This window comes from Phocoena sinus, chromosome 4, assembly GCF_008692025.1.
Source record: "Phocoena sinus isolate mPhoSin1 chromosome 4, mPhoSin1.pri, whole genome shotgun sequence".
Taxonomy (NCBI): Eukaryota; Metazoa; Chordata; class Mammalia; order Artiodactyla; family Phocoenidae; genus Phocoena; species Phocoena sinus.
Genome location: NC_045766.1, coordinates 23,283,592 through 23,299,551, shown reverse-complemented (window position 1 = coordinate 23,299,551; position 15,960 = coordinate 23,283,592). Strand labels below are relative to the sequence as shown.

Here is a 15,960-nt window from a genome sequence, read left to right as displayed (position 1 = left end):
ACCTATTATGTATTAATGAGGTTACTATCTCCCTTCTCACCTCAGAATTTGTCTTTTCAACAATTCCCATACTCTCTCCTCAAAGCTCAGATACTCATTTATTTCATTCCTTCCCAAAGCTAAATTTTCCACCTAGGTATTCTATTTAGTGCTCTGGTCTTCTACAGGACCTTGGTCCTTCCTTCGCAGAAACACCAGTCCCAGCCCTCACCTCCCCAAACCTCCCCAAACATGAAATACTTCCTCACTCTTTGCTAATTGACATGATCCTCTCTTTCTCTCACCACTAGAGTTTTCTTTCTCTCACTCTCACTCTCAAACTCATGCGTGTCATTTTCTCTAATTCTACTGATGCCAGTTTCAAAATCCAATGGCCTTTCCTACCATTTTCCTTGATTTCTCAGCAACGTAATAAAACCGTTTCTTTGGTTTTCACAACGTTGCATATCCTAACTCCTTTAATGAAACCCTTTCCTTCTAATGCCCTTTTTTAATGTAGATGCTCCCTGAGAAAGAATCAGCACTAGTTGTTTGCTCTTCTCTATGATTTCATCCACTCTCATGATGTCGGGTCATCTCCATGGCCACGACTGCTGTATCTCTCCAGCCCAACCTCTCCCTAGAGATGTCAGCTTTCCACTGGAAACTGCCTGATAGCCCCAAAATAAACAAGGCTAAACCAGAATTCACAGTTCTCTGCCCCAAGTTTGACTTAACTTCCTGTTTTTCTTGCATCATTCTCCCAGTAACCCATGTTTAAGATTTTCAAATCATCTTGGACTCCTTCTCAATACCCTCCTCCAAATTTAAATACTAAGTTCTATCAATTCTTCCTTCATAACATCTCTCACATCTGCCATTTTTTCCCCTATTCTTATAGCCACTATTCCAGTTCAGGCTTTAACCTCTTCACATCTGGATTATTATAAAAACTGCTCACCCAAACTATTTATAGCCTTCCCCACTTCCCATTTTTTAATCTGTACTGAACACAGCCACTACATTAGTTTTTCTAAAATACCATTGGACACATCACATCCTTACTCAAAAATTATTTAATGATCTCACTATCTATCATATAAAAGCCAAATTCCTTAGACTGGCATTCAAGCCCTTTTCATCAGTTTTGTCTTAGTTATTTTTCCAGATATTTTCCACTACTATCCAACCCAAATATTTTGTTCAAAAAGGCTAAGTCAATTCACTGTCTCAAGAATATACATTTACATGCCTTTGTTTACGTCCTTCTCCACCTCCTGTTTTACAGTAGTTTTAGGTAGCAGGTAAAAGCATGGACTCTGGAGCCAGAACCTGGGTTCAGATTCCAGATCTGGCATTTACGGAGTAACTTTGGGCATGTTACTGAAACCTTCTGTACCATGGTTTCCTCCTCTATAAAATGGGGATAATAATAGCACCTATCTCATAGAACTGTTGTAAGGATTAAGGAAGTGAAAATATATTTAAGATTCCTGTCACACAGTAGAACTATATAAATATTAGCAATTATTAATATTTCAAGGCTGAGCTCAACTGCCATTCTTCCATGAAACCTTTCTTGCTAGCTCTAAACCACAGTGATCTCCTCTTTCCTATGTCTCCAAAACATTTATTGTGAACCACAAAAGTTTACGTATAAAACAGGGTTTCTCAATGGTGTCACTAATGACATTTGAGGCCAGATAATTCGTTATTGTGGGGGGCTGTCCTGTTCACTGTAGGATGATTAGCAACGCCCTTACCTTCTACCCACCAGACGCCAGTACTAACCCACCCACAAGCTGCAAAACCATAAATGTTCCCAGACATTGCCAAATGTCCCCTAAGGGACAAAACTGCCGGTTGAGAGCCACTAGTATAACACAAGATAAAATACATGAAAGCACTTTGTAACCTCAAAGCGACATACAAGGGTCAAGTACTATTACCACCCAGCATTTATGAAATACACTTTTGTATCATTTGATTGATTTAAAATTCATATGCACTTTCATTGTCCAATTGGTTTTAACATCCTTTAGTACAGAACTCATGTTTTACATATTCATTTCCACAGTCACACCCAACCAAAGGCCTTGGACATCTGTTGACTGACAGATAAGACATAGGTAATTTAAGACGGAACACAATGAACTGGAAAGAGCATGGGATTTGCAGTCAAAAGGTTAGCTTCAATCTTAGCTTTGCCCTTACTTATTTTAAAACTTTGGGCAATTCATTACAGTCTATGAGCCTCAGTTTTCTGATCTATAAAAAATATAACATCTAGACAGGCTGCCTATGATGTTCAAATGTGATCAGGTATGTGAAAGAACCATGTATACTGCAGAAATTTTATATACATAGAATCTTACATGTAAAAAGACAAAATGATTATTATCTCAATACCCTAATACCTCTTTTACATAGACTCATCAGAGACTTTCTTTGCGACATTATTTTATAGGTAACTGAAGCTTATGCCTTTAAGTGTTTAACTTTGAAATTTAAACAAATTTGATGGAAGTTTTCTGCTTTCAGAAGTACTATATATATTCTTCTTTCTTCAAGTAATACGTACTGAGTATAATTTAACTTTCCCTTACTGACTCTGGGCCATTGTTATAAATAGCAATTACCACTCTAACATACAGTACCCTTAGAGATTAACAGGTATCTAATGCTATGGACCTCTTTAAATAGAGTCAGAGGTACTGTGCCTAATTTTTTTCCAGTGCAGCCTCATGCCCTTTCTGTTGCCCCTGTAATTCTCTATGGATTAGAAAACTAAGTAAACTTGTTAAAGTGGAATCTAAAGTAAGAAAAAACAGATTTTGAAGGAGGACTCCAGAATTACCCCTATGATAAAGCTCATAAATGGGAAACTTCACCGCCATCTACCCTGGCTGCTCAGAGGTATTTTTCACTTACTTCCTGGTTCAAAGGGTGTTCTGGATAAATGAAATTTCTGGGAAAGCCATTTATTTCTACTCTATGTATACACAGAGACAGTACCACATGTTTTAATACATATATATATGTATTATATTTATATATATAATAGAAACATACATAGGACTAACCTACTTATTTTTTTTAAATCTTCTGAGTGCTTCCTGATACCACTCCCAAAAAAGTCTCATTAGTTTAAAGCTACAAAAGAGCAAAGAACCATACTGTTTGAAAGAAAAAAAAGAGCCAGAATTCATATGCTAAGTCCCATTATAAGCAAACCAAAAAAGAAGGAAAATAATGTTATTAAATTTCCTTCCGATCTCTTAACTGAATTCTTTCAAGACATACACATGCCTGCTTTTTTTGTTTTGTTTTGTTTTGTTTTTGCGGTACACGGGCCTCTCACTGTTGTGGCCTCTCCCGTTGCGGAGCACAGGCTCCGGACGCGCAGGCTCAGCGGCCATGGCTCACGGGCCCAGCCGCTCCGCAGCATGTGGGATCTTCCCAGACCAGGGCATGAACCTGTGTCCCCTGCATCGGCAGGCGGACTCTCAACAACTGCGCCACCAGGGAAGCCCCACATGCCTGATTTTTTACACGAACTGATATGAAGACAAGCAGAAAGGTCAATGTTTTCCAGTTTAAAAAAATCCGTTCACCTTTAGCTATAAGCAAACACTAGATTTCAGACAAAAAGGACAATTTAATAAAACTTTGGAGAAAATCAAATTGAAAATTGCTTTGTAAGTGAGGAGTATTCTGTTTTTATGCTTGTAAATTATATGGGCCACAGAAATACCTGTTCCCCTGACACTTCCAGAACACTTGTACTATTTTTAGATATATAAGGTAAATAGTAATATAATAATGTAAGTAATAAAAACAAAGTCATCTTTAATAAGTCATGATAATTTACCTCTGTCAGATGGTTTAAAACATTAAGATAAGGGGCAGGAGTGAAAGTTGGGAAGAAAAAGATAAATCAAGTCAAAATACTATACTTTTTTTAAAAAGGGTTTTTTTTAGTTTGTTTTTAAATTTTTAGTAGCTCAAAACAAAATAAAAGGTGAAAGAAAGAGAGAAGAAAAATAGAGAGAGAAAGGAAGGAAAAAAGTAAGGAAGGAAGGGGGAAAGGAAACTAGAAAGAAAGGAGAAAACATGGCATATCTAACAGTACTTAGAAGCTACTGGATAAAATTATCTAGCCTTGTACCTGACAACCGTAGTCCAAAAGAAGCTGCAGTATATCCAAGTTTTCGTTTTCAATAGTTATGGTAACAGCATTTCTCCCAAGCACATCTACGCAATTTATGTTCAAGTCACCTGAACTGTTTTCCTCCAAAATCTTTTTAACCATATAATAGTCACCTAAATAACAATATACAAACATAATTTAATATCCATGACATATTAAATAAGAATGACTGTAAAGAAAACTTAGCCTGTTGATTTAAAAGATTAAAAAACGTAAACTCATTTTTGTATATGGAAATGTGCAAAGAAAATGTGAGCATTTCCTTGCTGAAAACTTATACCCTGATAAAAGAATATGTACATCAGTTGCAAACATAAAAAGTAGAAAAAATTTAAATGTACAGTTTAAAATCAAAGTTGTTTAAAATTCATAACTGATTGATTATAAGGAGAAGAACTTTCAGAAGATATTTAAAGTAATAAAGAATGTTTAAAAACATAGACTGCGTGCTAGGAAAATAAGATATAAGCTTAAAGGATTTAAGTTTTATATCTCAAATACATACACACATTTAATTGTTAAATGGTTAAAAACGAGATCTAGTAATAAGTGGAGGATGTTATGAAGAGGTTTTACAGGGGAAAATACTTTGGAAAAGCAGTGTGAACGTGTATATGCTTGTGGGTATGTATAGTAAAAGGGAAAGATGTCCGAAATTCCTAGTCTCCTCCCCCTCTCCCAACACACACACACACACACACACACACAATCTCATTAATGAAGCTGTTTAAATAACGACAGAATATTCAGCTCACAAAACTCTTAAGCAAGACTATGACTAATGCTGGTAGAGGCCAATGTCAGAATATTTCAAAGCGAAATTTGACCTGTCAGGATTATGCAGATTAGCTTCTGCCTCACTCTACCCCACAACAAAGCAGCTAACTCATGGGGTGAAATGGGAATAATTATGGAGGTAATCATTTTCACAGAGGGCCCACTATACTTGTCTGCTAACCAGCTGGTGCAGCAGGTAAAAGGGGAATAAATCAAAAGAGAAATGCTAATTAAATGGAGAAAGAAAGCAAAGTGGGTTTTGTTTTATTTCATCTTACTTTTTAAACATTCAATGAATAAATGATTTTAAGTGACTTGCAAATATAGCTGTTCCTTGGAAGTCTATGAATAAGAAACAGGAAAAGAACAATCAGAGTAGAAATCAGAAGAAAAAAAAATGATTTCATGATACAGAAAGAAAATTCTAAAACTGGACTAAATGAGTGAATAACAAAGAAAAGTAACAGATTTTTTTGGTTAAAATTTCAAATAAATTATGCTATTATTTTTAACCAGTGACTTTAAAGTCCACACACATTTTGGAAGATGTTGAATGGTAGTTTTCTTGATGGTGTATTTCCTTAGTTCCCTCAAGAAGAAAACTAGTCACAAAAAGAAATTATTTCCTCATAGAACTACTAATTAATATTTAGACACTAATGCTCCATGGCAAAAAACTTACCAAACACTTCACAAAGTTGAACCAATATGAACATGCAGATAGATCAGTGAAAACTTATCACTAATACTGGAAAATAACTTTAAAATCTTATTTCAGGTGAGTTGATTTCAACATCTCAGTTGTAGGAGAATGCTACCCATAAAACCCCTTGCTCTATTTTCTTTGGTTTCATGATGTGTCTGGGTGAGGATTAGATTTTATTTATCCTGCTTGAGAATCATTAGGCTTTCTGAAGCTAAGGACTATGCCCTTCATTCATATGCAATATTTTCAGCCATTCTCTCTTCAAATACTGCTTCATCCCCTTATTATTTTTTCTCCTGTTGGAACTTCTTTAGACATTATGTTAGATTGTCCCATTCTAACTTCTTTGTCTCTAAAGATTTATTTTTCTTCTTTCTCTCTCTCTTTCCTGCATTCTGGATAACTTCTTCAGATTTCTCTTCCACTTATTCCTCCTTCAACTATTTCTGCTGATTATTCATTAATTTTATTATTTTTTTATTTTTTGCGGTACGCGGGCCTCTCACTGTTGTGGCCTCTCCCGTTGCGGAGCACGGGGTCCGGACGCGCAGGCTCAGCGGCCATGGCTCACAGGCCCAGCCACTCCGCGGCATGTGGGATCCTCCCGGACCAGGGCACGATCCCGTGCCCCCTGCATCGGCAGGCGTACTCTCAACCACTGCACCACCAGGGAACCACCATGAAGTTTATTTTTAATGACTACATTTTTTATTTCTCTAAGTTTTATTGGATTCCTTTCCAAATTTTTGATTTACTTCCTTATGTTTTAATTTCCTTATTTTAAGCTTTTTGTCATTTTAAACATACTTATTTTATGGTCTCCATATGATAATTATCTAGGTCTTAGGGATTTAATCCTATTCGTTGTGCCTATTGTGATAATAGGTGACTGTCTTCTGAATTTTTTAATTGGGTATTGCAAACTCAACTTCATGCAGGTTAACTGTGGGAAACTAGGCAGCCTCGTTTGAAAGCTTGTCCCACCAAGGATGTTTTGTGTTTGCTTCTTCCAGATAACTCAGAGGTTTTGCTACCCTATGAATCCTTTTTATACTAATTTCTCAGTTTAGGTTTTCCCAGATCAAGTAGGTAATATTAATTTAAACCCCAAGCCAACAAGAGGCAGGAGCATAGTTACAAGTTCTTAGGGAAGTCTTATTTGAAAGGTTCTTTGTAGGCTCCCTGTGCTGATGGACGGGTTCTTTTCCTCATCTACCCCTTTGCTAAAAGTGTAGTCCTTTAAGGATCCTGGTTTCACGTTTGGATGTTGTTCCAATTCCCCCACTTTGTACAAACTCAAGGCTTTGTAACCTGTTTCCACAAGGGCATTAAAATTCAAATCCCAACAATGCCCAGACTAATAACTCTTGCTCCCATCCACGGAGCACTCAAATGTCAACTCACATACTCCTCTGTTTTTCAGTCTTTTCTTTATGTTTGAATCTGTTTTCCTTACTTTCCTGAAAGCTCAGCTGTTCACTTAAATGTATGTTTATTATATTTTATCTAGCATTTCTAGGTGATTTAAAACAGAAGCGTTTTCAGATTATTTAGTCAGCCATATTGCTAGAGACTGAAAAGTATAGAGAGCTGTATACATATAATTCTTATAAAATTGTATAAATTTCACATACAGCAAATGGTCAAAAACAATGGCTACACATTTTTAAAGTTTAGACTGCTATTTAAAAAGTAATTGTATTGCAAATGTCAGATTCTACAGCTTTAAGGTTTCAAACACTATTCCCATTACAGTTAGGGGGCTATACAAGGAAAAAAATACCTTAGAAATCAAAACCAAGTAAGTAATTTTCATCCCTAAAAATAATAAAAATTTCCACCCCGTCACGGCTGACACATTCACGCAAATGAACAACTATAAACTATAGTCACAGAACCTATAGGAAACCTAGACTGGTTTCTAAGCATTCTACCTAAGTTTATATTTGCAAGCCATTTAAAACAATGTACTGTATTCAGAAAGCCCAGAACAGTCTTAATATTTAGGATGAGTGTATACGTAAGAAGAGGTGAGTAACTTTAAAATATATAGCAAGAAGCTAGTTATAGAGCAAGGATTATAAGTCAAAATGCCTTCTTGGGTCAGGCAAATTTAGAAATGTTTTTCATTTTACACTGAAGTTGCTTTTAATAGTTACATACATCTTTCGTCTTTTAGAATATAACATATAGAAGGAAAGGCAACATGATCCATTTACTTTTTTGGCTAGATGGTTGTCTTTTTTTTCAGTGAAGGAAAAAGAAACCTTTTCAATCAGTTCCACCAGTATCCAAGTTCAACAGCAAAACTTCTCAGTCCCCTCTCCAGAGTATCTCCCATACTTATCCACTTGTACCCTTGTACACTGTAACCCCCAGTTCAAGACACCATCATCTCTCTCCTGGACCCTGCATTAACGTCTTTACTGATACAGCTGCCTACACTCTAGTACAGGGGTCAACAAACTTTTCTATAAAGGGCCATATTTAGGTTTTGGGGGCCATGTCATCCCAGTTGCAAACACTCAACTCTGCTCTTGCAGCACCAAAGTGGCCACAGACCAAATGTACACGATGAACTCCAATGTGTTCCAATAAATATTTATGGACACTCGTTTGAATTTCATATAATTTTCAAGTGTTATGAAATATTATTCTTGATTTATTCCCAACCATTTGAAATGTAAAATATAAAAATCATTCTTAGCTCACAGGCCTTCCAAAAACAGGTGGTGGGTGGATTTGGCCTGTGGGTTGTAGTTTGCCCACTTCTACTCCAGCACCACCTCTCTTTAACCCACTCTCCACCCAGCATTCACAGTGATCATTTTAAAATTCAAATCATATCAGGTTTTCAATCCTCAAGATTTTTTTTGTACGCGGTCCTCTCACTGTTGTGGCCTCTCCCGTTGCGGAGCACAGGCTCCGGATGCGCAGGCTCAGTGGCCATGGCTCACAGGCCTAGCCACTCCACGGCATGTGGGATCTTCCCAGACCGGGGCACAAACCCGTGTCCCCTGCGTCGGCAGGCAGACTCTCAACCACTGCACCACCAGGGAAGTCCAATCCTCAATATTTTTAATCACACTTTAAATGCCACAATCTTTTCGTAGCTTACTAAGCCTTATGGGACCTGGGTCTTGCTATCATTCTGCATTTAACTTGTTGCCACTCTCCCACTTACCCACTATGCTCTTTCTACACCAATGTTTCCCAAACTGCAGGTTGAAACCCAGTAGCAGTCATGAAATCAATGTAGTGAGTCCTAACCAACAATTTAATAAAATGAAATAGTATATAAAAATACTGTTGTAATCCCATGGATCCTTAGCAACAAATTCACCCTGGCCAACTTGAGAAAGACAGTGGAGATATGTTATAGTATCAGTGAAGAACCGGTAATCATCTTTTCTTCTTGGCATCTCATTTTATTTTCTGACATATGATGGTAAATTTCAGCATCACTGAAATGGGAGTATTAATGTCGGTCAGTTTAATTTTATAGTAACCAAATTTTCAGTTAGTTGTGAAGTACTGGAGAATTTATCTGTCAAAAAATCTGTAAAGTTTTTCAAACCAAGTTTATCTAACAAACTTTTTGACTATGGCAACTGCAACATTCTTATTGAACTATTACTAAAGACACTTAAAACAGAAGATTTTATTATTAAGAGGAAAAAGAATGATGAAGTAAAAAAATACAAAGCCATAATCAAATTCAATTGTTGGATCTGGAAATATAGTGACAATACTGATTAAAATGTTAACTCTACAGCAAACTTCAAATTAGTTTGAACCAAATACTAAAAAGAAAAAAAAACAACACACATGCAAGACTTTTCGAGTGAAGACAATTTAAAATGTAGTTTTACCAAATGTGCAAAACCCAATATTTATCATAGACCCCAACATGTTTGTAATCACATTGTTATGGATGAAACCTTCAAAATTAGATACTCAGAAACATGGTATGCTGAACTGTCCGTAGTACTCTGAATATTTTTGGAAAAAGACAATTATTACTATAATTTCTTAGCCATTTATGTCTGTTAATTAAGACTATTAGTGATAATGAATATCACCTGGCAAAAGAGTAGACACTGCTGCAGGAAAAAATTATACTTATAGAAGGTAATGCTGATTTTTTTAAAGTAAATTAGTTTATAAATAAAAAATTATTAACATATTCTTGAATCTATTAGAAGCAATGTTCACTTTGTAATTAGAGTCTGTATATGACTTGAGATCTAATTCACAGTGATGTTACAAGTTGTATAAAACTTTAGTTAATATCAGGTATGCAGTAATACAGTTTCATAAAGGATTTATTGTGTTGCTTAAACTTAATCTCACATACATTTAAATTATACATATTTATAGAACTAAAAAAAGTACACTATGGATCAATATAAATTAAGCTACAAAAAATATAAAAGGATTAGTGATGGAGCGACAAATATGACCAGAAAATAAACATAGGAGTTTTTTGGGTTTTTTTTTAATTAACACAAGCTATTAATAACAGTGCTGATCACCACTTTATAGGTCACAAAGTTTTGGCATGCAAAGAAATTCCACTGAATCTCATATCTATACTGATATGGTATTGGAATTCTTTTAGTCCTGATAATTTGTTTAGGCTCGTAAAAGTCACTACTTACCCCTTAGTGATAGCTTTTGAACTCATTACATATTAAACTACTAATCCTAGATCTTAAACTTCTTAGTATCATTAAATTTGGTGGTCAGTTATAAGGAAGATATTTCTAACACTGGAAGCATGGAAGAAGAGGAATTATTCTTAGGTTGCAACAATACCCATATAATAAAATTTAATCTTTTAACACCCTTCCCCAAAGTTTATAATATACTAGGTAAAGGGGTTTGGCTTGGGTTACATTTTTTAAACTGCCCAGATAAAAGACTGACTGCATACTAAGAATATCCCATCTTCCAAATCATAAGTAGGCCATTTAAGTTAAATTGAGCATTTGTTTCTGCCCTTCAGACAGATCTATTAGGCACAAACATACTTTATTTCCCTTACTGCTTCTCACAAGAGCACAAGAGAGCATCTCCACTACAGAAGAAGGTACTAAAGGATAGGGATGTAGTCAGTTATTTCTTGATAAAGCACCTTTCTCCAGTGTCCTAACAAAATTAACCTGATATATAGTCAGATGATGAATTATAGAAAAGAACAGCAAGTTAAAAATGAAATAAAGAAGCACACTTCTGTAATCACTACAAAGAAATGCCAGTATTATACTACTATGAAGCAGCTAGCTGCTCAATGATTAGCCTCTTATAATAAAACTATCCACCAAGATTCTGGTGATTTAAGAGTCTTTTTTGTTAAAATAAAGATGAACCATACACTATGGCACCACTGGTGATTTGAAAACCTCTCCTGTACAAAATACTTAAATGCTTAAATACTAATGACAATTTGTGAAATGCCGGTAGAATTTTGTATATAGTACCCTCTTTACCTCTCCTTTCTGCAAAGTTTTCTTCCCTCACAGCACATACCTCTTAACATTAGGTGTCCCTGGTCGACATAAAACTTCTTGGCAAAAAAAACCCAAAAAACCAAAAAAAAAAACTTCTTGGCAGTACCCAGTACTCTGCACTTTTTCTTCCCACAGCCATCCTCTCCAACCCCAGCCACTTCAAAATCTCTTTTCAAATAGCTGTTTTTAAAAGTCCCATTAAATATATTAAGTGCTATTAAAACAACAGCTTAATATTACTTCTCCCAGAAATGTTACCCATTTCAAAAGCATGCTAAGCCAAAGGTATGCAAAGTTTAAGCAGAATCCAGGCATCAAAGCACCCTCCATACAATGCAGCAAATCAATACCACAAAGGTGATACAGATCTAGATTATTAGACTGAGCCTGACAATAAAGGTGAAATTCAGCTCTCTCCATCCCTCCCCTGACTCCATGCTGAAATTTCAAGAAGGGCCTCCTGACATTGCAAATCAAATTTCCTGAAAATGTTCTTCATGAAAAGTTGGCAGGGACTGAATCCAGACTGGATCCTTTCATCATCTTCCTTTTCCACACAAGAACTGATTACTGATCATCAGCAAATTAAGGGTTTAATACTAAAGCTACCATCTACTCAACAGTTACTTTCAAAGAGGTGAATTAACAACTATATTTAGCTTAGATGCTCCCTAAATAAAGGTATTAAATAAAGGTATTAATTAATTCTTTCTCCAGCCAGCAGGTCTGAAGTTAGACCCCTGTCTTCCACAAATAAAAGTAGCTTATTACCATACTAATTCTCAGTGTGAAAGGAAGACTTGGGTGGTAAGAATCACTGCTTAATATTCCATAAAACAACACTCTTGTTTCAGCTCTTGTTTCAATTAACCTTTACCTCTGAATTGCAGCATTCTACGTCTAAAAAGAATATGTGTACTTTCTGAGAATTTTATGTGGGGTGGGGGGCCAGACTTAGCTTTATATAACTGGCACAGGAGCCTTCAATTCACTTTTTCTTCTAAATTTTACGAAAAAGAATCGATGTTACCTTTGAGATGATTCTGACCCACTTTCAAGATCAACAATAGCCACTATTAAGTGGCCACTACCTGGATCTGCGCTTGCCTAGATCTATTGGACTAATAATTTACATAAAAGCTAGCTGTACACACTATAAAATCAAACTATAAAATCGTTTTCTTTCCTTTTTTCTTTACTCCTTAATCTGTACACACCTTTCAAAGGGTCACCCATCCACTAACACATAACCCCATCTCCACAATTTTTGCTTTAGGAATTCTCCTTAAGTGGAATACATTACGGACATTTTACACATGTAGTGTAAACTTGATAAATGAAAAAAGGATGAGAAACATAGACGTTCTAGAGTGGATCTGCTCTTGTGCTATTAGAGCTTTTTACTTTTATTGGATAAACATAATCCATGGAAACCACAGTTAATAAAACATTCACAGAGAGCAAGTTTAATTTCCAATTAGTAAATCCAAATATGGATGTGTCTTTTCTAACACAAGTGATTTTCATTCATTCAACTACAACTAGATCAAAACTTAGTGGTTAAGAGTACAGGCTCAAAATAGATCCTAGTTCTACTACTAACTAATGTAACCTTGGGCAAAGTAATTCTAAAATTTTGCTAAGCCTCATTTTCCTCATTCATAAAATGGGGATAACAACATCTGGCTCATGGGGTTGTGAGGATTAAATGAAATCATCTATGAAAAGCATATGCACTCTACCCCAAAAGCTGTCTCAGTCAATTTGCCATTTGGCTTGATGAAAGCTCCAAAGTAATAGTGGAAACTATAGCTACTTCAGGAAACTTTTCACTTTTAGATTTGGTTTGGGTAACGCTAAAAAAGGTTTAACAATATTAGTGAATATAAATGAGTAAACAAAAAAACTGCTATAACTCAAATATATTTTTTTTCAGCATAAATGTATACCATAAGTACATGTAAGAAATAAGCCATTTTTCCAAATCTAACCTAAGAATTCATTTCAACATACCTGAAACAGAAAATACCTATTTAATCTCACTTCTTAAAAAATGTTTTAATTTATACGGGGGAGAAAAAGCATGCATATTTACTTTCCACCCTACCCCCAAAAGCCAAATCTCTCCAAGGATCTTAATGATGGTATAAAAGGGAAACTGACGAAGAAAGACTATCAAGGCTATTTCAACTGGCACTACTGGACAGGTTACAGAACTGTCATACATTCAAACTCTTTTGACATATGTCATGCAATAATCCTAAATATACACACCATACAAGTATTTATTCGAGCTATGTTCCATTATGACATTCCTCTGTCCTCAGTTTAACAGGAATATTAAATTGCCTTTCTTGACATAATTTCTGTTTGCTTTAAAATAACCATAGCTCAGTAAGCTGGGGTAGATGTAGCAGCCACTTACTAATGCTAGTATAACACAATCTGTTCCCTTCCTCTCTCAGAGAATTTTTGAAGGAAGAGAACTCAGACTATCCACTCTAGAAATACTAAATAATTTTACGTAATCCACAGACGATGATATTTATGAGGTTATAGACATATATTCTATGTTTCTTCACATTTCCAAGACTGTATGAACCTGTCCATGGTGGACTTTCACAAATGCTTTCATAATATAATTTAATACTACTACATAAGATCATAAAAGGACTCATGATGGACAGGGGTGGACTTTGTTTATACATCAATGTGTTTTCAAAAAGTTGTGTAAATAAAATCCTATCTCAAAGCAGTAAAAGTGGTTAAGGAGGCTGTCATTTTTTTTAAAAAAAAACACATACAAACAAAAAAATCCTCTGTAGTTAATCTTTTCACAGTGTAAGCTGCCCTTTGGGTTTATGTTTTGGAAGTTTGCATGATCCTAAACATTTTTCCTAAGCAAGCATGGCCACTGGAAGGCAAGCTGAATAAATTTAGAAAGAGAAAATTCACAGCACTTTTTTACACGTAGGAAATAAAAGCAGTCTTAGGGCAATCAATTTCCCATTCTTTTTATTATATTCATCAATAGAAAACATGCTTAAGAGAGGAGACTTTGTTATGGCCTTAAAAGTGATCGATTTCCAGATTTTTAAAAAAAATATTAAATATATTCCACATTTTTGCCCTGTAATTATTTTACACTACCTTTATTTCCCAAAGACGTCTGAGGAGCAATAAACCTTCCTCTCTAATAAAAAGCATGAACAAAGTTGTTCCATAAATTTGGAGAAACTCTGGAACTTAGGCAGAATTTCTCCATAAAGTGCTGTCTTTATGTCCACCTAGGATATTGACATACCTAATGCCATTCGACAGTCACTGAACACCAAGGCACCGGGTGGCTGGAGTTAAATAATACAAGTAAGGTTTTAAAGAAAAAAGAAAACAAAACACCAGGTGAGAGCCCATAATCAGGAGGTACCTTAAGCAAGGACATGGGATTTTTTTCGTACTGAAAGGTCCAAAACTAGACAAAACCTCTGGGCTTCCAGAAAGAAAGAACTAAAGCCCCAAGCGGTAGACCAGGTCATTCAAGTGGTCAGTAGCGCCGGTGAGGCTGAAACCCTAGGGTCCCGGCCCCCACGACGCTACCTGAACACCTGACCGCACGAAAGGAGACCACCGGGCAGGGCCGCCGCCCCAGGTGCGGCGCTCGGAGGGCGCCACCCGCGGCTGCTCCCGCCCGACAGCTCTGCACTCACAAGGCAGAGGCGGTGCCGAGCAGCCCGGCAGGTGCAGCGGGCGCGGCGCGAACAGACGCTCGGCGCACGAGGAAGAGGGAGTGCCCCGAGTTGAGGCTGGGGAGAGGATGAGGGGTGTGAAGGACACGGGCATCCAGAAGCAGAGAAAGGGGCCTAGCTCTCACCCTTGTCGCACGCCAGCAAGAAAAGCTTCTCATTCAGGGTGTTCTCCTCCTTCACCTCCCGCACATCCTTCAGCGCCATCACCTCGTTCGGCGACGAAGAGGAGGATGGGGAGGAAGGCAGGGAGGAGGAGGAGGCGCCCGAAAGGTCCGTGCTCGGGTACAGGGCCGCCATCATCGCGGCCCATGAAAGGGGCAGGCCAGGAGACGGGGGCGGGGCCCCCACCAGCCCCGACCCCGACCCCCGGCTGGAAAAGGGATGAGTCGTTCCCACGGCCGCCTCGGCGCGCGGCCCGTTGGCCCCGAAGGGCGTCGCCTCCCCACGGAGCCAGCACTCGCCCTCCACCGACAGCCCCAAATTGGTGGCGGCGCATGCGCGGCCCCGGGGCCAGCGCCCCCTCCCCAGCCGCCGGCGCCCAGGCCGAGCAGGTCCGCGCCCGTCCGGGGACGGCAGAGTGGCCCGCGCCAGGGCGGCAGCCGAGCGCGGGGCCGTGCCAGGAGCCGCTGGGGCCGCGCGGGGAGCGGCCCGGCCAGAGTGGAGGACGAAAATCGGTGGGAAGGGTGCTCCAAGAGGCAATTCTGCACCAGCCGGGCTCCAGGGCTCTGGAAACCGCCGACCGAACTGCACCCAGAGGTGTTCGCGGCTCTCCTCACGTCATCTTCCGCTCGGTGAGAGCGACGACCACGGGGCGGGCTCTGTGGTGGGCGGGACCTGGGGCGGAGGCGGAGTCCGCGAGCGCACCGCCCCCTGGAAGGCTTCCAGCCTCGGAGGAAAAGGCGAATGGCCGGGTGTACCCTCTCCACAACCAGGTTGCAGGTTTGAGGTAATTTCCCCGCCGTCTCGGGCTGCACACAAGTTAAACATGCAGCGGGGTGGTTCACTGAGCCTCTGATGACTTAACGTTTA

The 15,960-nt window shown here is 38.2% G+C and overlaps 1 protein-coding gene across 1 annotated transcript in view; it reads right to left on the bottom strand.

Annotated features, from left to right (window-relative positions):
- TRPC1 (transient receptor potential cation channel subfamily C member 1) overlaps positions 1–15,668 on the bottom strand; it is a 64,387-nt gene extending 48,719 nt beyond the window's left edge. The window contains 2 exon segments of the mRNA XM_032631300.1: positions 4,148–4,302; positions 15,057–15,668. Coding sequence (XP_032487191.1) covers positions 4,148–4,302; positions 15,057–15,231 — 330 coding nt within the window. The 5' untranslated portion in view covers positions 15,232–15,668.
- Between the last annotated feature and the right edge of the window lie 292 nt (positions 15,669–15,960).